Consider the following 22,946-nt stretch of genomic DNA (forward strand, 5'->3'; position numbering starts at 1 on the left):
AGTATTAGTATTAGTATGTCACTTTGTTTTGCCCTAGGCAGCCCAGAGCGACTTACAACCATAGCTGTCAACGTTTCCCTTTTTAAAAAGGGATTAAAATAGGATTCCTCGCAAGAAAAGGGAAAAGTTGACAGCTATGCTTACAACCAAACCAGCATGTGAGAATGACTGGTTTTATATGGGAAACCCCCCTGTGATCCTTGGATGAAGGCATTGAATAATAATAATAATAATAATAATGACTGAAGATTTTAAGTGTTGCCGAGTGCTAAGATTTTCCTCTGCAAGTATGCACAACAACATCAAATAAAGGCATGTTTGTTTTAAATTCTGGATCTGAGGGACTTTTCACACCTTACATAGAGGCAAGGCTGAGTGTACCCTTGAAGCAGGAAGTTGCAGCCAGCCCAGGCATAGAGATGTTTGCAGACGTGTGCTTCATACATTCATGTGTTGCATGTTCTCTTGCTGAAGTACTGGGAATCACAGGTGGGGAGAGTGTTGTTGCACTCAGGTGCTGCTTTTGGACTTCCCATTGCAGCAACAGGTTGGCCGCTGTGAGAACAGGATGGGCGTAGCCAGGATTTTTTTGGGGGGCAGGTTTTTGTTTGGGGGGGGCAGAACTTCAGATTTGTATTGATTTTGAATTGATGGATTTGGGGCGGGGGCAGGTACCCCCACCCCCGGCTATGCCCATGGACTTTGGCCTTATCTAGCAGCCAGCCTCTTAGAATATTCTTAAATGAATAGGAGCTACAATGCACATAACTGTGGCTTGCCAATGGAAAACTTGCCAATGGATTTCACCTTTTGCCTTTTTTCAGCTGAGCTGTGGAATATAGGTCTTTCTAGAACTGTTGAGTTTCAAATTAACAATGATTCCCCCCCTTCCTTCTCCCTTGGTTTTTTTGATGTGGCACTACATCTCGCAGTTCTGATAAAATCCTTTGGCAAACTGGAGAAATTCAGCCCCTTAGCGCAGGCTTCAGCAATTGTACCTGGAAGCAAAGTCTACTTTCACTTCCTGAGTTCCAGCATATTTAAATGAGAAATCAAAGGTTAACCTACGAAGTTTAGTTAGTCATTACCTGCAGATTTTTGTTTAAAAAAATACTGTAACTTTCCTATGGCCCCAACCAAACTGATGAAGTGGGAGAAGTTCATATAACTAGATAGCCTTTTCTTTTGGACACTGCCGTTACACTTTTGAAAAAACATTTAAACACTCCTTTCTCTCTAAAGATCATAAATAGCAAATGAGAAAGAAGGGTCTTAGTTCCTTTAAAGGGGTGGTAGGTGCAAACAGCAGGAGCCCAATGGTTAGAAATAAGGACAGCTTGCTTGTGCAAAGCAATAATTACTAATTCATTCAAGATGCTGTCAACAGAGAACCAGCATGGTTTAGTGGTTAAATACACTAGGACTTGGGAGGTAAAGGTAAAGGTAAAGGGACCCCGACCGTTAGGTCCAGTCGCGGATGACTATGGGGTTGTGGCGCTCATTGCTTTATTGGCCGAGGGAGCCGGCGTACAGCTTCCGGGTCATGTGGCCAGCATGACTAAGCCGCTTCTGGCGAACCAGAACAGCGCACGGAAACGCCGTTTACCTTCCCACCAGAGTGGTACCTATTTATCTACTTGCACTTTGACGTTCTTTCGAACTGCAAGGTTGGCAGGAGCAGGGACTGAGAAACGGGAGCTCACCCCGTCGCGGGGATTCGAACTGCCAACCTTCTGATCTGCAAGTCCTAGGCTCTGTGGTTTAACCCACAGCGCCACCCACGTGGGAGACTAGGGTTCAAATCCCCACTCAGCTATGAAGCTCACTTGGTGACCTTGGGCTAATCATGCAACCTAAGCTACCTCACAGGGTTGTTGTGATGATAAAATAGGGGAGATCATATATGCCACCTTGAGCTCTTTGGAGTAAAGGTGGCATTTGTTGTTGTTGTTGTTTAGTCGTTTAGTCGTGTCCCACCCCCTCGTGACCCCATGGACCAGAGCACGCCAGATACTCCTGTCTTCCACTGCCTCCCGCAGTTTGGTCAAACTCATGCTGGTAGCCTGGAGAACACTGTCCAACCACCTTGTCCTCTGTCGTCCCCTTCTCCTTGTGCCCTCCATCTTTCCCAACATCAGGGTCTTTTCCAGGGAGCCTTCTCTTCTCATGAGGTGGCCAAAGTATTGGAGCCTCAGCTTCAGGATCTGTCCTTCCAGTGAGCACTCAGGGCTGATTTCCTTCAGAATGGAGAGGTTTGATCTTCTTGCAGTCCGTGGGACTCTCAAGAGTCTCCTCCAGCACCATAATTCAAAAGCATCAATTATTTGGTGATCAGCCTTCTTTATGGAACAGGTCTCACTCCAGATAGAAGTGGCATAGAAATGCAGTTATAAGTAACTTAAAGTAAACAGCCTTTGCCAACCTGGTGCTCTCCAGATGTTTTGGACTACAAACACCTTGATGGGAGTTGAAATCCAAAATACATTGAGGGCACCAGCTTTGGGAAGGCTGAGCTAAGGTGATGTAGAGTCAGAACTGAAGCAATCTTTTCCTTCCATCCCACCTCTCCAATAAACTGACGGGATGAGTGGAAGTGAGGTTTTTATGAAGGCAAAGATCTATACAAAAACAAGATTGTAAAAAGCAATAGTGAAAAGAAAGAAGGGGCCAGTGGTGAAGGAAGAAGGGAGGAAGAAGGAAGAATGGGAAAACGTGAAGCATTTTTCTGAACTAATCATGGGAATTTCAGTACTTCCTTAGTGAAACTCTAATTTGCTCCCAGGAAGTGGAGCACTAATCAGGGATCATCAGTTTCTGGAGATGGGATGAAGTGCAGAATGAACTAGCTACTTGCTATTTTAGGTGACTGATCACCCAGAAATTATTGATTCTTCCAAATGGAGGCATTTTAGAATCAATGACACCAGTGGATATAATTAATTCTAGAAGGCACGCCACTATTTGGAAGATACCTGTAGGTATCTGTATTGCATTTGAAATTGTTTTTATATCTATGTAATTGTTTTTACTGTTTTTTGTATATGTAATTGTTTTACTTCTTGTATAAATGATTGTTTAGCCGTTTCTATATAATTGTTTTATACTTGTTTTTATTATACAGTACTTTGAGATGCTTCATAGGAAGCAAATCCTAATGAAATAAATAACGACAGCAGCAACATTTTCTTTTCTCCAGCTGAAAGTAATTGCTGTAGATGAACAACTGCGAGTCATCCATGAGGACAGTGTCAATTTTGACAAAGATCTTCCAGAATTTGGGTATGTTTCGTCACTTGTGCTTAATTTGGTCTAAACCTGCGTTGGCATTAAAATTCCCTCTGCATCGGGAGTATTTTCACTTGGGTAGATCCTGTTTAAGGATCATAGATTGTTGTGATTAAAAGTATTCCTTTAGTAACGCTGCACTATGTTTGGTTTGGTTTTTGCATTCTTTTTAAGGGTAACTGTCCTAGCTGTGTACAAGTGAGTACTTGTGTGTTATTTGGGGAAATGCAAAGTGAAGTAATGAATTAGTTTTATTCACCTAGGCATTCTTTTTCCTGCAGCACTCAAGGTGGTGTCCATGTTCACAGAGACAGACTGACCGTGACTTCACCTGTATTAATGTGGGTGAAGGTAAGTGTTTGATGCTTGAGTAATGTCACCAGTGTCTGGAGAAGAAGGCCGGTGGGTTCCTGCAATTGGCTCCAATCCTCTCCCTTCTCCCCATTTGCCCTCCTGTCTGTTGCCCTATAGGATTACCTTTTTCAAAATGACACGTTGCTTGTTTGCTTAGGTTTATGTAAATAGAGGCCTAGCAAAATCTCTGTGCCAACAAGGAAGATGCAATGATCTAGAATTAACTCTAACTATGAAACGGCGTTCCGTGTGCTGCGCTGGCTCGCCAGATGCAGCTTGCCACGCTGGCCACGTGACCTGGAAGTGTCTGCGGACAGCGCTGGCTCCCGGCCTATAGAGTGAGATGAGCGCACAACCCTAGAGTCTGGCAAGACTGGCCCGTACGGGCAGGGGTACCTTTACCTTTACCTTTCATTGGGACGTGGGTGGCGCTGTGGGTAAAACCTCAGCGCCTAGGACTTGCTGATCGCATGGTCGGCGGTTCGAATCCCCGCGGCGGGGTGCGCTCCCGTCGTTCGGTCCCAGCACCTGCCAACCTAGCAGTTCGAAAGCACCCCCGGGTGCAAATAGATAAATAGGGACCGCTTACTAGCGGGAAGGTAAACGGCGTTCCGTGTGCTGCGCTGGCTCGCCAGATGCAGCTTGTCACGCTGGCCACGTGACCCGGAAGTGTCCGCGGACAGCGCTGGCTCCCGGCCTATAGTGAGATGAGCGCACAACCCTAGAGTCTGGCAAGACTGGCCCGTACGGGCAGGGGTACCTTTACCTTTATGGTTGACTCTGTTCTGTGCTGCGGATGACATAATTCCTTTTTTACTTAGAATAGCCAGATTCAGGCCATTACTCAGCAATGAAGTGCATTTGGTGGTCTTGAGTAAATTGTAAGAGCCGCTGCATGGGGCTCAAAAGGTTTTGGAATTATCTTTACTGCCCTTCTGAATCTTACAGTATGATGGTTCTCTGTTGATCTGCTACATCTCTACTAGTACCTACTGATGGGAATCAGACCAGTATTAGCAGTGGCCTTGTGGTGTAAAGGTAGTTTTCTGCTGTGACAGCTTTTTGCTTCCGGAAATACTTGCCATATTCTTGCAAGTGCTTGCCATGTGGTTCTGGGCTGTTGTTGTTTAGTCGTTTAGTCGTGTCCGACTCTTCGTGACCCCATGGACCAGAGCACGCCAGGCACTCCTATCTTCCACTGCCTCCCGCAGTTTGGTCAGAGTGGTTCTGGGCTAATGCTAAATATAGTTGCTGTTCATGTATCCTCATAGATGTCCTGCCAAACTGAATGCAGCCCAGCAGCCATGTATGGTAGCCCATGTGGACCTTGATAAACTTTCTAGTTTTGCTGCTTCCCGGGAACGACAAAACACAGTCTCCTCAAGCATTTCTATCAGGTCACAAGAAGTGGCTGCTGGTCTTTGCTCAGTCTTGGGGATCACAAGTTCAGCAGGACTGGGTGAGGGACAGATTGTTGCTCATGGAAAGGAAACCCAAATGGGTAATGGTGTGCCCCTCTCATTGGGTAGGAGAGCAGGGCCTGTGCTTACTTCCGAAATCTTTTGCACACACTCCAGATCCTTCAGTAGCAGGAGTGCAAAGTGATTACCTAGTACAGAGACTGTAACTTGGAAGGGCCAATCCCTTCCCTTCTTAATTAGGAGCTGCCATTGTTTCTAAATTTGGTCGCTTGGCTCTGTCTGTGTCATTAGATGATTCAGCTTCTTAGCTCAGCATTATTAAAATTACTTTACACAAGAAACCATTACATTTGCCAGACAATTTATAATTTGCTTGTTTTCTATTTCACTTGGAATGCTGTTAAGGATCCTTTTGACGCTGCAGTTTCCTGGATCATGTTTCTTCTTTTTCTTCATTTCTTTAAGTAGTCACATTTTGTATCATTGTTTGTGATAGCAGATGCATTAATTTCTAAATGGTGTCGACGTTGTTTGGGATTAAGCTGAGTTTTGACATAATTACACTCTTTAACCACTTGAAAGCTGTATTACTACTCTTTCTTGCTTTTTATCTCTTTCTTCTTTGGGGAAGAGTAACCAGTTCGGCTCTGCTTTTTGTCTTGTTTGTCGAACATTGGAGGTTTTTGCGTGGCCATTTTAGCTCTTATAGCTCCATCCCTAGATACATTATTTTTTTTCTGGAAATAAAGCCAACTGACAAGTGAAATGTACAGTAGTGTGTACAGTTCTGGCTGCCCCATCTCAGAAAGTATATTGTAGAGTTGCAAAAGGCTCAGGAAAGGGCAACCAAAACAATCAAGGGGATGGAGCAACTCCTTGATGAAGAAAGGTTGCACCATTTGGGACTTCTTAGTATGGAGAAACTAAACTGCCACGGCTGTGCTAACTTTGGTGAAGCCATGGTTTGGCTTATTGTTCTGTCCAAACCATGGCTTGTGATTTGTCTGGCGCTGTAACTGAGGGATGTCTGAGTCCGAGTTTGGATGTACAGTGGTACTCGGGTTACATACGCTTCAGGTTACAGACTCCGCTAACCCAGAAGTAGTGCTTCAGGTTAAGAACTTTGCTTCAGGATGAAAACATAAATCGTGCTCCGGCGGCGCAGCAGCAGCAGGAGGCCCCATTAGCTAAAGTGGTGCTTCAGGTTAAGAACAGTTTCAGATTAAGAACGGACCTTCAGAATGAATTAAGTACTTAACCTGAGGTACCACTGTAATGCTTAGCCAAACCATGGCTTAACCATGAGTAGAGTGGGGACTTGACAATACATGTGAACTGGAGCAAAAAAGGAAGTGTGTATGGAGCGTCAACTAGCTATAAATGTACCTTCTTTTCAAATAATGAAAAAGAAATACAGGCAGCCTGCCATTTACATGCGTTCAATAGGTGTGCAACTGTGTATACGCGCATCACGCCAAACCCACAAGTAGCCTGGAAACATCATAGAGAGCTCACTGAAGCATCTCTCAAAGGGTGAAACGGGGGCGGAATTGGGTGTTTGCAGGCTTTTAAAATGGGATTCAATTAGACGTGATTTCACTGATATGCGTAGTGCCTCGGAACATACGCCATGCAAAACTCAGAGGTTCCTACATACACGTGTGCACACATAGTTCTCAATCCAGAGAACCAAGAGGCATAATCACAGTTCAGGCACACCTTCCAACCAGCCACAAGCAGGTGAGAGGTGTGGCCTGGGCTGTTGGTGGGATGGCCTGGGGAGAGCCTTGAGGGTTGGCTAGAGAAGCCTGGGAAGATCGCCTTCAGTTCCTGGGCCTGAAATTCCCCACCTCAGAGGTGCACCCACAGATCTTGGCCTACTGAAAAACCAAGAAGCTGCTTGCTTAGTTTACAGTGTGCTGCTGCTATAAGCACATTGTGACCACGCTAGAATGATAGTGTTTCTCACCTTGTGTTGAGGGTTCTTTCTTGTTCTTCTGAGAAACAGACATCTGAGAACGAAGAACATTTTAATCAAGGGAAACATACACTTTTCCTGAAATTGATAAAGAAATGCATAAATTTCCTTTTAGGCTCTGCTGGTGCAAATCTATTTTGCTGTTTTCACACTGGCTGCGCTCAGCTTAGTCCAGCAGATGGTTGAACGTCAGCCATGTGCCATGCAAATCTGCGCAGCAGAACTGCCCAGATGTTCGTATGGCCACTTTCCCAGCATGTGTCTGCTTTCAAGGGTTGTGCTGGCATGATATTGTTCTGCGGAACGTTTCCCCTAAGATTCAAGGCATATTTGTCACCTCAAAGTTGAGCAAGGTTGGATAGCTCAGTTGGTAGAGCACTAGACTCTTAATCTCAGGGTTGTGAGTTCAAGCCCCATATTGGGCAGAAGTTTCCTGTGTGGGAAGGGGTTGGATTGCATGACCCTCGCGGTTCCTTCCGATTCTATGATATTTCGGTGTGCTTTATGTGGAGAAGAAATAAGAAAGGCGTAAGGCTGGTAAGGGAGGAGTGCTTAACTCTTCATTTCCCACAGAAACTCTACTTTTCCAGCCAAAGAATCCCAGATCCATGTCTGTGGTCTGTGTGGTATATGCTGGTCTGAAAACCCCAGGCAGCTGCTGATGGTTGGAAATTGTAGTTGAAACAGTCAGGCTGGGAAACATATGTGGTATTTCCCTTCATGCCTCTTCCTCTGCTGCAAATTGCCACCTCCCAAAGGCATTTTGCAAAAGAGAATAACTTGTTGGATTACAGTAATGTTACATGCAGATTCATGGTAATTAAGATGGAAATATTTAATTTATTCAATGGCTTTTGATTTATTACCCTAACCCTTTCAACTGGAAAAAGGACAGCAGGCTTAAATCTCTATTTCTGCACAATTTTTAATTCAAGTATTTAGTGTTTGCAGTTTGCACTTTTTCAATTATGGAAGAGGCTTCCTGGCTGTGAGAGATAGGAGGGTGGCTTCTTATAAGATGATGCCTGCTACAAAGCAAGCATGCATCATCTTAGAAACAAAGAACATGTGCTTTTTGCTTCAGAACTGCTGGTTTGTTTGTTTTTTTGCATTCAAGTTTAATAGATCGTGCTGGAATCCTAACCCCACTTCCCTGGCAGTACATCCCAAAGTCCCATTGAATTAAATACAACTTAAAGTAAAGGTAAAGGTACCCCTGCCCGTACGGGCCAGTCTAGACAGACTCTAGGGTTGTGCGCCCATCTCACTCAAGAGGCCGCGGGCCAGCGCTGTCCAGAGACACTTCCGGGTTACGTGACCAGTGTGGCGTCGCTGCTCTGGAGAGCCAGAGCCGCACACGGAAACGCCGTTTACCTTCCCGGTAGTAAGCGATCCCTATTTATCTACTTGCACCCGGGACTGCTTTCAAACTGCTAGGTTGGCAGGTGCTGGGACCGAACGACGGGAGCGCACCCCGCCACGGGGATTCGAACCGCTGACCTTTCAATCGGCAAGCCCTAGACGCTGAGGCTTTTACCCACAGCGCCACCCACGTCCCTTTTAAGTTTTAAATTCAACTTACATATGAATAAATCTGGTTAAGATTGCACTGTTAGTTGACTGAAATTAATAGATGAAGATTTATTCATCTGAAGGTTGTATTTGTGATGTTTAGTTTGGCCGTGAAGATTACCATGTGTACTAAACTTGTTTGAAGGTTTCCCCCCCTCTCTTCATTTGAAAAATGCTTTTATTCAGCATGCTAATCATTTCAGTTTCTCGAGAGACCTTCTACTGATTATCCAATTCTTCCATTTTCCTTCTCTGTCACTGATGACAGGAATCTACCTATTTAATTCTGAAGCCTGCTGGGATTCATAATTTCCTGGCGTGCAGCAGTCAGTCTTGATCATGTTTGTTCTTCTAGGCCCTGGATATGATCTTGGAAAAGATGAAGTCTTCTGGATTTAACTTCTCCAGAGTGAAAGCTTTGTCTGGAGCTGGGCAGGTCAGTGAAAAGTATAGGGATGTGTGTGAGAGAGAGTGGGAAAACCTTTATTCTGGGTTGCATGCGCAGGCAACAGCCAATTGACGTGCTACCTCGCACACATGCATCGCACCAAAGCCGGAAGTGACTTTAAGAATTGCAAAAAACAACAATGGAAACAACAGGAAATACCGACAATAGAAGATTGGAGATCGAAGCTGTTAGACTATGTCGAATTGGATAAGATGACCGGGAAGATTAGATATTTAAGAGACCAAAAGTTTACAGAAGACTGGGGAAAATTTGTTGAATATCTGGAGAGTATAAGTGAGGGTCCAATAACGCTAGAGGGTTTTAAAAGAGCGCTGTGAAAACGTGAGAGGTATTGTTAAAAGGGAATAGAAGAAAAAGATTTAAATAATGACAATATAAACAAAGGAAATGCGTAAATTAATAATAACTATGAAAGATTTGCGGAAAAGCTGAAGGAAGTTCAAAAAAGAAAGATTTGGAAAATATGAATGTGAAAACAATGTATGTTTTGTTTTGTTTTTGTTGTAAATTAATAAAAATTATTTTTTTAAAAAAAGAATTGCAAAAAACTCGGCAACGGGACTGGATGGGGGAGGGGGAAAACTTCCCTTTCTTTTCTCTATGTGATTAACCAAGAATCCCCCCCCCCCACAAGTCACAAGTCGGAAATGCTGTTTAAATGACTTAAGCTGTGGATTTAAGACTGTGTGGTGATAGTTTTCTAACCAAAGCATGTTTCAAGAAGATCGTGGAAAGCATAAGAGCTTTGGAATGACGCAGCAAAAAATACCGTCGCCATTTTGGCAAGTTCTGTCGGAAGACTTAAGTCTGGGAGGAGGAACAGATCTGTTTTTATATTGTGGGTGAGCCTCCTCAGAGGGACTAAAGAGCGACAGATTTGCGAGATTAATGATGGAAAGAGTGCTGTTATTTATGAAAGTGATGATATATGGAAACCATCTCGACATGATGATTGGACGAACGGAAAAATTCACACAGGATTATAACTGGTGTTTACCTGCTTAAAGAGATTATCAGAAGAGATCATAAAGAAAAAAAGAAAAATATACGAACAAGATGAGATGTGGAAACAGCAAGATAAGACTGGATAGAATTATGAACATTATTTGGACAGATTTGTGGATATTAACGCAGCAGCAAGAAGATGATCGGAATCCCCCTTCGGAACTTGGAATATGGGTCCCCCCAACAAAAATTTAAAATTTAAAATTTAAAATTCGGCTTTGTAATTCGGAATTTATGTGATGTGATTTGATTTGATTGGTCGGTTAATAAAAATTATTTTTTAAAAAAAAAGAATTGCAAAAAACAGCCCGAAAAGAGCCCAGAAAGGACAAAAAGATGTGAAAACAGCGCCTAGCAATCCCATGAACCATTGCAAGTGGAATCCCAGGAGCCCTTGCACTGACTGTTGAGGACTGTGGAGAGTTGGAGTTTGAGGTTTAGAAGGCAGAACGGGAGCAATCTAGGAGTGTGCCCCTGTCATCGGTGAGCCTCCGTTACCGGCATGATTTGTGATAATAAAATGGCCTTGCCTTCAAGCTTATTTCAGTATCCTTAAAAGGCACCATTGGTGATGTTCTAATAGCATGCAAGTGTATTTTAAATTTGGTGGAAATCCAGATATGAATCTTAACTTGCCACTCTGCTTTTATTTTATGTTTTTGCTCTCTTAACAGCAACATGGAAGCGTCTACTGGAAAGAAGGTGCAAACTCTGTTTTACAAAACCTATCGCCTGATCTTCCTTTGCATCAGTCCCTGAAGGTAACTTATCTTAGGAGTTTGGAAGGACGTTTAAGTCCAGTCTTGCTCATTGACCCTTAATGGCTGCGCTCACTTTCCCAGCTCCTTGCTGACTTTAGAAATAATTGAAGCATGCTTTGCATTCCTTTTAGCAAAGGATAAGCACAAATGATGATGATGCAGACAAGATGCTTTCTTTTTCTTCCTCCGAACAAGAAGTGTATAACAGTGGCGGGTGTATGAACTGGACGCCTTTAAAGCCTTTGTTGTTTGGAGGAGCCAGAGGACAGCTTGCATGGGCAGAGCCAGTACCGGCAAACTCCACTGCTCAGGGAAAGGCTCCAACCTTCTAGTCTCAGTGGCTTATCACACGCTGCAGCCATCAACATAACTTTGGTTCCTGGTTTCTAGAAATATATCTGTTTTCCTGGTTCAGGAAGACTTGGAGCTGTTAAGGGGGTTGCTGCTTCAGCAGCAAAGCTGCTCAGGCTGGGAGCTTACATAGGAGCTGGAGGTGTCATCCTTTCCTGGCTCTCGGACAGATCTTGATCTGGGCAGGTGCTTCCATACACTTCTCCTACTTCCCAAGTAGCCTCACATACAGCGATCCAGGCATTTCGCTGGCAGCTCTGAAGCTCCTGCTAGTCCTCCGCTTTTTGGCCCTGTGGGTGACAAGGGGGTTCTGAGAGCTAGCCAGAAATCCAGATAGTTGGGGGGGGGGTCTGGATCTAGTGGCTCCTCAGGGTTGCTGGGATCTGCTGGAGAGTCTTGCTCCCTCTGCAAAGGCCCTAGGTCTGGATAGGCCTGAACTCTGATGCTCTGGCAGCTCCTAGCATGATGGGCGAAGTTCCTGGCTGAGTATGAGTGTCAGGAGCTGGAGTCAGGTGGAGGTCAATAAAACACCCGGTGCTTTATGAATGAAGCATCTCTTTATTAATGAAGTTAACTCTTCATTCAAAGAAACTAAAACACTGCAGGCCTAGTGATCACAGCAACCCCTCCCAGTAGATTCCCCAATGAAGCAGTTGCGAGGACTGAAGGTCCCCACCTTCCCACCGCTCTCTAAGGCTCCTATCCCAGTGCCCAGCAGCCTAAGGCTCCACCGTCTTGTCTCTCTTTGCTCTGCCCTCTTCATTTCTCTATATGTTCTGTGAGACCAGGGAGGAGGGGAGCTGGTGACAGCAGCAGCAGGAGACTCCCCCTGGATTCTTCAGCAACCTGCCTCTACTCTGTCTCCTGGCCTTGCTCCTCTCCTGTCACGGAGTCCGGACTGTGCTCTGCCACAGCTTTGTCCAACTCACTAAACCAGGGGTCAGCAAACTTTTTCAGCATAGGGCCGGTCCACTGTCCCTCAGACCTTGTGGGGGGCCGGACTATATTTTTTGGGGGGGAAATAGACGAATTTCTATGCCCCACAAATAACCCAGAGATGCATTTTAAATAAAAGGACACATTCTACTTATGTAAAAACACACTGATTTCCGGACTGTCTGCGGGCCGGATTGAGAAGGCGATTGGGCCGGATCTGGCCCCGGGCCTTAGTTTGCCTACTCATTTTTCTTGGGTCCTAAGCACTTGTCTTGTAGGAGAAATGCATTTCCCTCCTCTATTGATGCTGCCAAAGAGGCAGACCTTTTCCCTTTGCAGGCTGACACTTCTTGCTTCATTTTGCGCTGCCTCGGGCTATGAAAGGAGGCAGTTACTGCCCGGCTGCATCTGCTTCTGACCAGAGAGTGATGTAGCGAAAACTCTTTTGGCCAGCTATAGAGACCCGCACATGGTCTCTTCACCCCTTGTAATCACATAAGGTAAAGGGACCCCTGACCATTAAGTCCAGTTGTGACCGACTCTGGGGTTGCGGCGCTCGTCTCGCTTTATTGGCCGAGGGAGCCGGCGTACAGCTTCTGGGTCATGTGGCCAACATAGCGAACCAGAGCAGTGCACGGAAATGCTGTTTACCTTCCCGCCGGAATGGTACCTATTTATCTACTTGCACTTTGACATGCTTTCGAACTGCTAGGTTGGCAGGAGCTGGGACTGAGAAACGGGAGCTCACCCCGTCGCGGGGATTCGAACCGCCGACCTTCTGATTGGCAAGTCCTAGGCTCTGTGGTTTAACCCACAGTGCCACCTGCGTCCCATGAAAAATAGATACGTGCAATTGTTCCTAAACCAGCTTGACCACTTTTCTGACATTGTTTTTTTCCCTCATCCCCGATAGTCTTGCTTTTCTGTCAGCAACAGCCCTGTTTGGATGGATTCCAGCACAACTGCCCAGTGCTGCGCTCTGGAAAAAGCTGTCGGAGGGGCTCAGAAACTCGCTGAGGTCACCGGCTCACGAGCCTACGAGGTGAGAGCTGAGAAGCGAGACTAAAGTTCGGCTTTTGAGGCTGTTCTTGGAAGCGAGAACAAGTCGTTCCGAGAGGTTTTTGTGTGCACCAGATGCTAAGGGCACAAGGTTCCCACTTCTTGTATCTTCTCTCCTGCTCATACACCCATGAATAAGGTCTTTGGCTGAACAGAGTCTTTAAATTATTTTGCTGTTAGGATAAAATGGGCCGGGGAGACTGTTGCGTTGAGCTCCTCGGAGGAATAGCAGGACAAAAATTTAATGAAAGAAGCATTTTTCCAATTCATACAACAGTTACGGTTAGGGGAATCATGATTACGCCCTCTTCTCTAAAGGGGAATGCATACCTCCAACTGAGGGGTGAAAAACCATTTTGGCCTCATTAGTCAGATTGGGCCAACTTTGACAGGTGGGCCTAGTTCCCCACCTGACAGCCATCTGATGCTTTGATGATAGCAGGTGACTGATAGGTGGGTAGTTCTGTCTACCTGTCAGAGTTGTTCTACGGGGGTGGAGAGAATGATCTACTTTATCTACTCTCTACTCTTCAATTGATGAGCAGAAGCTTCAGTCCTGCTCTCTGCAGGGGCCTGCTTTGCTGGTGCATTCCTGAAATGTGCTTGTGAAGCAACACCCAGCAGGACAGAGTCCTGCCCCTACTGATCTTGGACCTCGGGGGGGGGGGGGCGGGTGTCAAGAAAGGTGCATGAGCTGGAGGTTCCCCACAGCTTCCCTAGTTTTTTATGCTGATGTTAAGACCTCCAGTTGAGAAGTACAGTGGTACCTCGGTTATAAATGCTTCGGGTCACAAACTCCGCAAACCCAGAAGTAGTACCTCGGGTTGAGAACTTTGCCCCAGGATGAGAACAGAAATTGCACGGCGGCAGCAGGAGGCCCCATTAGTGAAAGCGCACCTCAAGTTAAGAACGGTTTCGGGTTAAGAACATAATTAAGTACGTAACCCGAGGTATCACTGTACTGTACTTTTCCGTGTATAAGACTAGGTTTTTTTACGTTAAAACAATGTAAAAAAATTGGGGGCATCTGAAGTGCAGAGGGGGGACGGGGAATTTTTTGCTGCCTCAAGCAGAAGATTGTCAGCGGCGACAGTGCGGCTGATTGGTGGCTGTGGCAGTGTCTGCGGCCGATTGGTTGCTGCCGCGGCAATTGGGCGGGTGATTTTAAGCTGTTGGTGGCGATGATTGGTTGCTTCTGCGTTGCGTGCGATCAGAAGTGGGAGCGTTTGTCTGGCAGGTGAGCGTTTTTAGGCAACACCCCCCCAAAAGCTCAACAACTCTGGGCAATCTTCCCCCATCTTCTCAGTTTTTAGACCCCCCAAATAGGGGGCGTGTTATACATGGAAAAATATGGCAAGCTGGTTTCAGCAAGATCCTCAGCAACTTTAATTTGAAGCTAGTGTGGATCTGGGACGCGGGTGGCGCTGTGGGACGCAGGTGGCGCTGTAGGTAAAAGCTTCAGTGCCTAGGACTTGCCGATCGAAAGGTCGGCGGTTCGAATCCCCGCGGCGGGGTGCGCTCCCGTTGCTCGGTCCCAGCGCCTGCCAACCTAGCAGTTCGAAAGCACCCCCGGGGGCAAGTAGATAAATAGGGACCGCTTACTAGCGGGAAGGTAAACGGCTCGCCAGAGCAGCGATGTCACGCTGGCCACGTGACCCGGAAGTGTCTCCGGGCAGCGCTGGCCCCCGGCCTCTTGAGTGAGATGGGCGCACGACCCTAGAGTCTGTCAAGACAGGCCCGTACGGGCAGGGGTACCTTTACCTTTACCTTTAGTGTGGATCTAACTAGTCTCCTCGCTGAGTTGTACATACTGAATGACTTTAACCAGTTAAGAACTTGAGGCGATTCCTGGATCGCGATGGGAGTCTGCCTAGCCAACCAGCACTACACATTCCATTGATCCATCATTTCTGGAATGTAAATTGTGGCCAGGAATTCTCTTGCTGCAGTTTTCATTTTTCTTCTGCTTTTTCGAAAGGCGAGCAGAATTATCATAATGAGCCGATGCATAATAGTCTGTTTTGTGCCTATTGCAATCGAAAAACAACTTCCATCATGCGTCAGACAAATTAAATACCCAAAGTGCAGCGTCCTGAACTCATTATGCCGAGTTAATGGTTATTGACTCAATTTACAGTTTGTGTTCCTAAGCATTGGCCTGTCTTTTGCAGCGTTTTACAGGAAACCAGATAGCGAAGATTTACAGCCAGAACCCTGAGGTCTACACAAACACAGAGGTGGGCTAATCTTCAGTTCACTTATTGGAAATCGGAGCTGATTTTTGTTTTGCCTAGATATTTTGGAGAGGAACTTAGTTGCGCAAATTGTACTAGCATAAATAAGGCAACAGTTAAACAAATTCTCACTAAATGGAAAATGGTTTTTTGGGGGGGAAATACTTAGCAAGAGCCGCTGCTGAAATGTACATCCTGGTGGTTTTGGCTTCAGCCCCAACCATTTTGTTAAACATGGGCAATGCATGGATTTCTGACTACCAATCCATATACTTAAAACATTTTTATACCATGCTTCATTCTTTTTTACGCATTCAAAGTTGTGAACAATCCATTGTTGTTGTTGTTTAGTTGTTTAGTCATGTCCGACTCTTCGTGACCCCATGGAGCAGAGCATGCCAGGCACTCCTGTCTTCCACTGCCTCCCGCAGTTTGGTCAAACTCATGCTGGTAGCTTCGAGAACACTGACCCACCATCTTGTCCTCTGTCGTCCCCTTCTCCTTGTGCCCTCCATATTTCCCAACATCAGGGTCTTTTCCAGGGAGTCTTCTGTTTTCATGAGGTGGCCAAAGTATTGGAGTTTCAGCTTCAGGATCTGTCCTTCCAGTGAGCACTCAGGGCTGATTTCCTTCAGAATGGTTAGGTTTGATCTTCTTGCAGTCCATGGGACACTCAAGACTCTCCTCCAGCACCATAATACAAAAGCATCAATTCTTCGGCGATCAGCCTTCTTTATGGTCCAGCTCTCACTTCCATACATCACTACTGGGAAAACCATAGCTTTAACTATACGGACCTTGGTCAGCAATGTGATGTCTCTGCTTTTTAAGATGCTGTCTAGGTTTGTCATCACTTTTTTCCCAAGAAGCAGGCGTTTTTTAATTTCATGACTGCTGTCACCATCTGCAGTGATCATGGAACCCAAGAAAGTAAAATCTCTCACTGTCTCCATTTCTTCCCCTTTTATTTGCCAGGAGGTGATGGGCCCAGTGGCCATGATCTTAGTGTTTTTGGTGTCGAGCTTCAGACTATATTATGTGCTCTCCTCTTTCACCCTCATTAAAAGGTTCTTTAATTCCTCCTCACTTTCTGCCATCAAGGTTGTGTCATCTGCATTTCTGAGGTTGTTGATATTTCTTTCTGCAATCTTAATTCCGGCTTGGGATTCATCCAGCCCAGCCTTTCGCATGATGAATTCTGCATATAAGTTAAATAAGCAGGGAGACAATATACAGCCTTGTTGTATTCCTTTCCCAATTTTGAAACCATCAGTTATTCCATATTCAGCTCTAACTGCAGCTTCTGGTTCCACATAGAGATTTCTCAGGAGACAGACGAGGTGATCAGGCACTCCCATTTCTTTAAGACTTGCCATAGTTTGCTGTGGTCGACACAGTCAAATGCTTTTGCGTAGTCAATAAAGCAGAAGTAGATGTTTTTCTGGAACTCTCTAGCTTTCTCCATAATCCAGCACATGTTTTCAGTTTGGTCTCTGGTTCCTCTGCCCCTTCGAAATCCAGCTTGCACTTCTGGGAGTTCTCGGTCCACATACTGCCTAAGCCTGCCTTGCAGAATTTTAAGCATAACCTACTTTTTTTAAAAAAATAAATAATTATGCAATGAATGTAGTCAATAAAATCAACTTGCAGCAATTTTAAATGCTTGTCCAAACAAATACTTTTTTTTTTTTTTTACTGGGTGCTTGAAGGATTCCACCCAAACTTAGGGATGCCAACTGTGTATCCTAACCAGTTCAGAATTCACCTGATATTCACAAGTTATTTATTTGATCGATATACTGTCCTTCATCAAAAGATCCCAGGGTGGTGTATAACATATAAAACATTTTACGGCGCATCAATAATGAAATCATATTAACAGCCATAATAACAATCCCTCCGGCCATAGATTATTTAATGGCTTAAGGCCTGGGTATTTCCATAACTGTTAAGCTTCATATGGCAGAAAAGTACGGTTGATAAATGCACAGGAGACTTTTTATGCTGCTTAATCATCAAACTGTCTAAACTGTCTGCATAAAATATTCATTAAAATTACCAGTGAAATCAGATGTTAGTTAGGTAGCCTATGTCCCCCCCCCCCAACAAAATAATCAGTTTTTAAAATATACATTATAAAATAAAATTGCATATTAAAATACATGTCACAATTACATGTGTGGGCAGGCATGCTGGGGCAGGAGAGGCTTTGGCAGGCGCTGAAAACAGTAATAACAAAGTGCAGATGCTGCGAAACTGAAGGACTGATTCCTTGCAAGTGCAGAACAAAAGTTGGCCCCTTTGCATCCACCTTTGGCCTACAGCTGTGCCCAACAGGGTTCAGTATCTATATCAGGGGTCAGGAAACTTTTTCAGCAGGGGTTTGGTCCACTGTCCCTCAGACCTTGTGGGGGGGGGGGCGGACTATATTTTTTTTTTTGGGGGGGGAAATGAACGAATTCCCCATGAATAACCCACAGATGCATTTTAAATAAAAGGACACATTCTACTGTAAAAACATGCTGACACATTCTACTCATGTAAAAACATTCCGGACCGTCGGCAGGCCAGATTTAGAAGGTGATTGGGCCGGATCCGACTCCTGGGCCTTAGTTTGCCTACCCACGATCTATATGGTATACTGTATACAGTCATAAAGGTAAAGGTACCCCTGCCCGTACGGGCCAGTCTTGACAGACTCTAGGGTTGTGCGCCCATCTCACTCAAAGAGGCCAAGGGCCAGCGCTGTCCGAAGACACTTCCGGGTCACGTGGCCAGCGTGACATCGCTGCTCTGGCGAGCCAGAGCCGCACACGGAAATGCCGTTTACCTTCCCGCTAGTAAGCGGTCCCTATTTATCTACGTGCACCCGGGAGTGCTTTCGAACTGTTAGGTTGGCAGGCGCTGGGACCGAGCAATGGGAGCGTACCCCGCCGCGGGGATTCGAACCACCAACCTTTCAATCGGCAAGCCCTAGGCGCTGATGTTTTTACCCACAGCGCCACCCGCGTCCCTGTATACAGTCATACCTCGGGATAAATACGCTTCAGGTTGAGTGCTTTCAGGTTGCGCTCCGCGGCGACCTGGGAGTAACGGAGCGCGTTACTTCTGAGTTTCGCCGCTCACACATGCGCAGACAGTAAAAATGACGTCACATGCATGCGCGGAAGCGGCGACCTGCGCACGTGCAGACGCGCTGTCGTGCCTTACGTTCTGTTCAGTATGCGAACGGGGCTCTGGAACGGATCCCATTTGCATCCCAAGGTACCACTGTATAAGGAAATGAAGAAGCTGCCTTATACATGCTCAGGCTGCTATTCAACATAGTCTGGAACCAGCTTCAGGTATCTGGTCAGAGAGAGGTCTCCTGGGCCACTTGCTACTTCTTTGCTGGAAATGCCAAGAGTTGACCCCCTAGACCACCTGCAGGCAAAGTGTATGCTTTATTGAGCTTTGATCTGCCTTCCCTGAGTTTGTTATGTTTTGGAGCATAGGTCCTGATTTTTCACCCTACTTGCATTTTGTTGTTTTGCCCCCCTTGTATAGCTGCAGAGGTGACTCCCAGCACCCTATTGCCTTTGTATACTTGGGCCGAAGCCACTCTTTGGGAAGTTCAGCACCCATAAGCCCTATTGGTCAAGAAGACGTTATTTAGTATCTGTCTAACTCTTCCATTGAAAGTAGAACTTTAAAAATGCTTTTTTTTTTTTTATTGGAATGAGCCCTTGATCTGTTTGTAAATCAAAACGAATGTATTTTGCGTCCACTTTCTCATTTCCCTTTTCTCTTCCAGAGGATCTCTTTGGTCAGCAGCTTTGCAGCCTCCCTTTTCCTTGGAGCTTATGCTCCCATTGATTACAGTGACGGTAAGTGACTTCTAGGCTTGTTTGTTGGCTGTTTAATGTGCTCAACCTGAGTCAAAAGGTCTCTCCTGACCACTGGGAGTGAATAAATGGACCAGCAGGCTCACCTACCGTATTTTTTGCTCTGTAAGACTCACTTTTTCCCTCCTAAAAAGTAAGGGGGAAAGTGTGTGTGTCTTCTGTGCAGCTATCCCAGAAGCCAGAACAGCAAGAGGGATTACAGCTTTCACTGTGCAGCGATCCCTCTTGTTGTTCTGGCTTCTGAGATTCAGATTTTTTTCCCCTTGTTTTCCTCCTCCAAAAACTAGGTGCGTCTTATGGTCTGGTGCGTCTTATAGAGCGAAAAATACGGTATTTCCTTGTGAATGAAAGAAGCCATAAAAAGTTTTAATACCTGAAATACGGCATGAATAGAGCAATAGTGCTTCTGGTAAAGCAGATCAAGCATCAAATTTGAAATTGGGAGCCGAGGATTTACTTCCTGCTCGGTCACAAATCAATTGGGTAGCCTTGGGGAAATCTATCTTGCTCAGAGACTGTCTAGATCAGAAATAGGGAGCATGTGATCTTCTGCATATTGTTGGACTCCAATTCCCATCACCCCTGCCTATTGGCCATGCTGGCTGGGGATGAAGAGAATCCAGGATTATCTGGGGAGCCACAGGTTCTTATTATTTAACCACAAGGTGGGTGCAGGGCATCATGAAGGTGGCTGGGTACCACAGGCTAAGCCAGGTAAGGAAGTTTTGGCGCTGTTCCCCCAAAAGCCCAATAACCTTGGGTGACATAATAATAATACAGTGGTGCCCCGCAAGACGAATGCCTCGCAAGACGGAAAACCCGCTAGACGAAAGGGTTTTCCGTTTTGGAGGTGCTTCGCAGGACGAATTTGCTATGGGCTTGCTTCGCAAGATGAAAATGCCTTGCGATTCCTGGGGTTCCCCCCCCCTTTTTCCCAAGCCCCTAAGCCGCTTAACAGCTGATCTAAGCCACTTATCAGCTGATCTAAGCCGCTAATAGCCTTTTAGCAGCTAATCCGCTAATCCCTTAAGCCTTTAATAGCCACTAATAGCCTTTTAGCAGCTAATCCGCTAATCCCTTAAGCCTTTAATAGCCGCTAATAGCCGCTAAACCGCTAATAGCGCTAATCCACTAATGGGCTTGCTTCGCAAGACGAAAAAACCGCAAGACGAAGAGACTCGCGGAACGGATTCTTTTCGTCTTGCGAGGCACCACTGTAATAATAATAATAATAATAATAATAATAATAATAATTTATTATTGGGAAAGATGGAGGGCACAAGGAGAAGGGGACGACAGAGGACGAGATGGTTAGACAGTGTTCTCGAAGCTACAAACATGAGTCTGACCAAACTGCGGGTGGCAGTGGAAGACAGGAGTGCCTGGCGTGCTCTGGTCCAGGGGGTCACGAAGAGTCGGACACGACTGAACGACTAAACAACAACAACAACCCCGCCCATCTGGTTGAGTTTCCCCAGCCACTCTGGGCGGCTTCCAACAAAGATTAAAAATACATTAAAATGTCACACATTAAAAACTTCCCTGAACAGGGCTGCCTTCAACATCTCTTTTAAAAAGTGGGGGTTGCTATGCCGATGTTATATACTGCCCTTCATTCATCACTTCATCATAAGATCTCAGGGCAGTTCACAGAATGAAGGTTCTCCATCCCTGCTCCTTTCTATCCCCTCTATACTTCCCTCCTTAGAGTGACTGTGACACCAAAGTTATCTGTGTTTAATGCAAGCCAGACTTCCTCTAAAGTAGAGTTTGCTTGGTGTGTGTGTGAGGGATGAGTATGGTTGCTCACGAGTAAACAGCCAGGACTCCAACCTGCCTTTTTACAGGTTTTATTTGGTGCAAACTATGTACAGTGCAGACACCCAAAGTTCATGTCTCCCTTAGTCGCTAGCAGATTCTGAGAGTGGGCTTTTCCTGTCCCCCCCCCAAGCATAAGAACCTTGACACGCCCAGTCTCCGCCTTTTCCCCTTACGCTTGACTCCCCTGCCAAAACTAGGCGACAGAAGTTGCATCTCTCTTTCCCTATTAGCCTCCCTGGGATCGGTGCTGGGGCTCGCAGAGAAGCCTTTCCCTCCCCTCTTCCCACCTTTCTTCTTCCGTTCTAACACCAGTCTTTGATGAAGTGTTACGGCTGATCAAAGTGGGAGGCTCTCTGTACGTTCCTACCTCCTTCTCCCCTCTTGATGGCAGTCCCCTGACAGTGTGAATCATGGATAGCATTAACCATGGTTCACACTGTGACCAGTACGATATTTAACCATGGTTCAAGGTATTGCAGCAGAGTGGAGAATGGTGGAAAGTAATTGAAAGGAAGGGAGCGACCCATCGCCTGGTGTTTTCCTGAACCCTTAAAAATTGGCAGACGATTGCATCTGCCAATGTAGCATGCAGCTGCAAACAAATGGGCACGGCGACCTGTGCCATGTGGACCAGCCTTTATATGGATATAACATGTAACTGGCCCTCAGCAACCTGCATTTTGCATGGTCTTTCTCATGTTTTTCTTCAGAGATAACGCATTGTTCGAATAATGATCCCCTTCTTCATTTCTGCTTGGTTTGTAATATTTGGGTTGTACAGGCTATAAAGATACTCAGTCCAGTTGTTTAGCCCTCCAGTAGAACAGATCCTTAAAAAAAAAATCCAATAAGCTCCATCAGAAAGTGTGTGTGTCAGAAAAGCAAATCTAGGATGATGTTCCGGTTCCAGGAGGCACAAATCTCTTCCTGTAAAATGTTTTGCACTTTGTTGATTGATTTTTTAAAATGTGCCAAAAACTATATTAGAATGACAAATGATTTCCATTTATACTGTGTGGGGTTTTGTTTTTAAGTGAGAAACTTGAGACTAAACAACTTAAATGTGTCATTTGATGTATCACCCTTTACAAGTGATAAAACACTAAAACTTTTTAAAACAGCCATTCTGCTCGCACCATGGAGATGCCTAAATTTCACTCTCACCACAGAGATGTCTTACTTTCACAGATAGTGACTTGCATAAGGCATACAACGCATGGAGTAGTTATTTGACCTAGCTCTTCGTGTCCCAAAGCAGCTCTTTTTCTACTGTGCTAATAGCCTATTTCTAATGATTTAAGTTGCAAATGCTTTCTCGCACTTAAGCAGCAGAACACAGAATGAAAATACTTAAATTTACCAATAGCCAAAGCAATGGGGCAGTGGCGCAGAAGACTAGCCTCCATGCCTGGTGCCTATCTAAGGATGGATGGAGCATCCTAAGTCTATTCTGTGTTAGTCTTGCTTGCACCCATTCATAAAATCTGGGTCCCATTCCATTTCCCCTCCCCCCAAAAAAACTAGCTGCGTCCTATGGGCCGGTGCGGTTTCGTCCTATAGGGCGAAAAATACGGTACATGATACTCCTAGTGGCCAGGGTGAGAACTTCAATACATAACACCGATAATAAAGCCTTGAAAAGACCAGTGGGGGTCTTTCCTGTTCGCTCTTGAGCAACCACACCGGCACACACCTAACAGCGACATTTGAGGTCTGAGTTGTTCGTGAACTAAGCTGTTCGAAAGCTAAGGTACGACTGTAATTAAAGACTCCCATCGTCCCCTGCAGGAATAGAAACTGACATGGGGCAAGCATA

At 45.5% G+C, this 22,946-nt stretch overlaps 1 protein-coding gene across 10 annotated transcripts in view; it reads left to right on the plus strand.

Moving 5' to 3' along the window:
- XYLB (xylulokinase) overlaps positions 1–22,946 on the plus strand; it is a 125,719-nt gene that overhangs the window by 693 nt on the left and 102,080 nt on the right. For 5 of the 10 annotated variants that reach the window (XM_083406542.1, XM_083406545.1, XM_083406550.1 and 2 more), the window contains exons 1-8: positions 2,885–2,974; positions 3,197–3,279; positions 3,567–3,636; positions 8,966–9,046; positions 10,759–10,845; positions 13,046–13,174; positions 15,363–15,428; positions 19,219–19,291. In XM_083406542.1, the coding sequence (XP_083262668.1) occupies positions 2,918–2,974; positions 3,197–3,279; positions 3,567–3,636; positions 8,966–9,046; positions 10,759–10,845; positions 13,046–13,174; positions 15,363–15,428; positions 19,219–19,291 (646 nt within the window). In that variant the 5' untranslated portion in view covers positions 2,885–2,917. Of the gene's footprint in view, positions 1–2,884; positions 2,975–3,196; positions 3,280–3,566; positions 3,637–8,965; positions 9,047–10,758; positions 10,846–13,045; positions 13,175–15,362; positions 15,429–19,218; positions 19,292–22,946 lie in introns of those variants that run through there. The other 5 variants (XM_083406547.1, XM_083406544.1, XM_083406543.1 and 2 more) reach the window with 3 other exon arrangements.

The sequence above is a fragment of the Podarcis tiliguerta genome, assembly GCF_965153285.1.
Source record: "Podarcis tiliguerta genome assembly, chromosome: 12".
Classification (NCBI taxonomy): domain Eukaryota; kingdom Metazoa; phylum Chordata; class Lepidosauria; order Squamata; family Lacertidae; genus Podarcis; species Podarcis tiliguerta.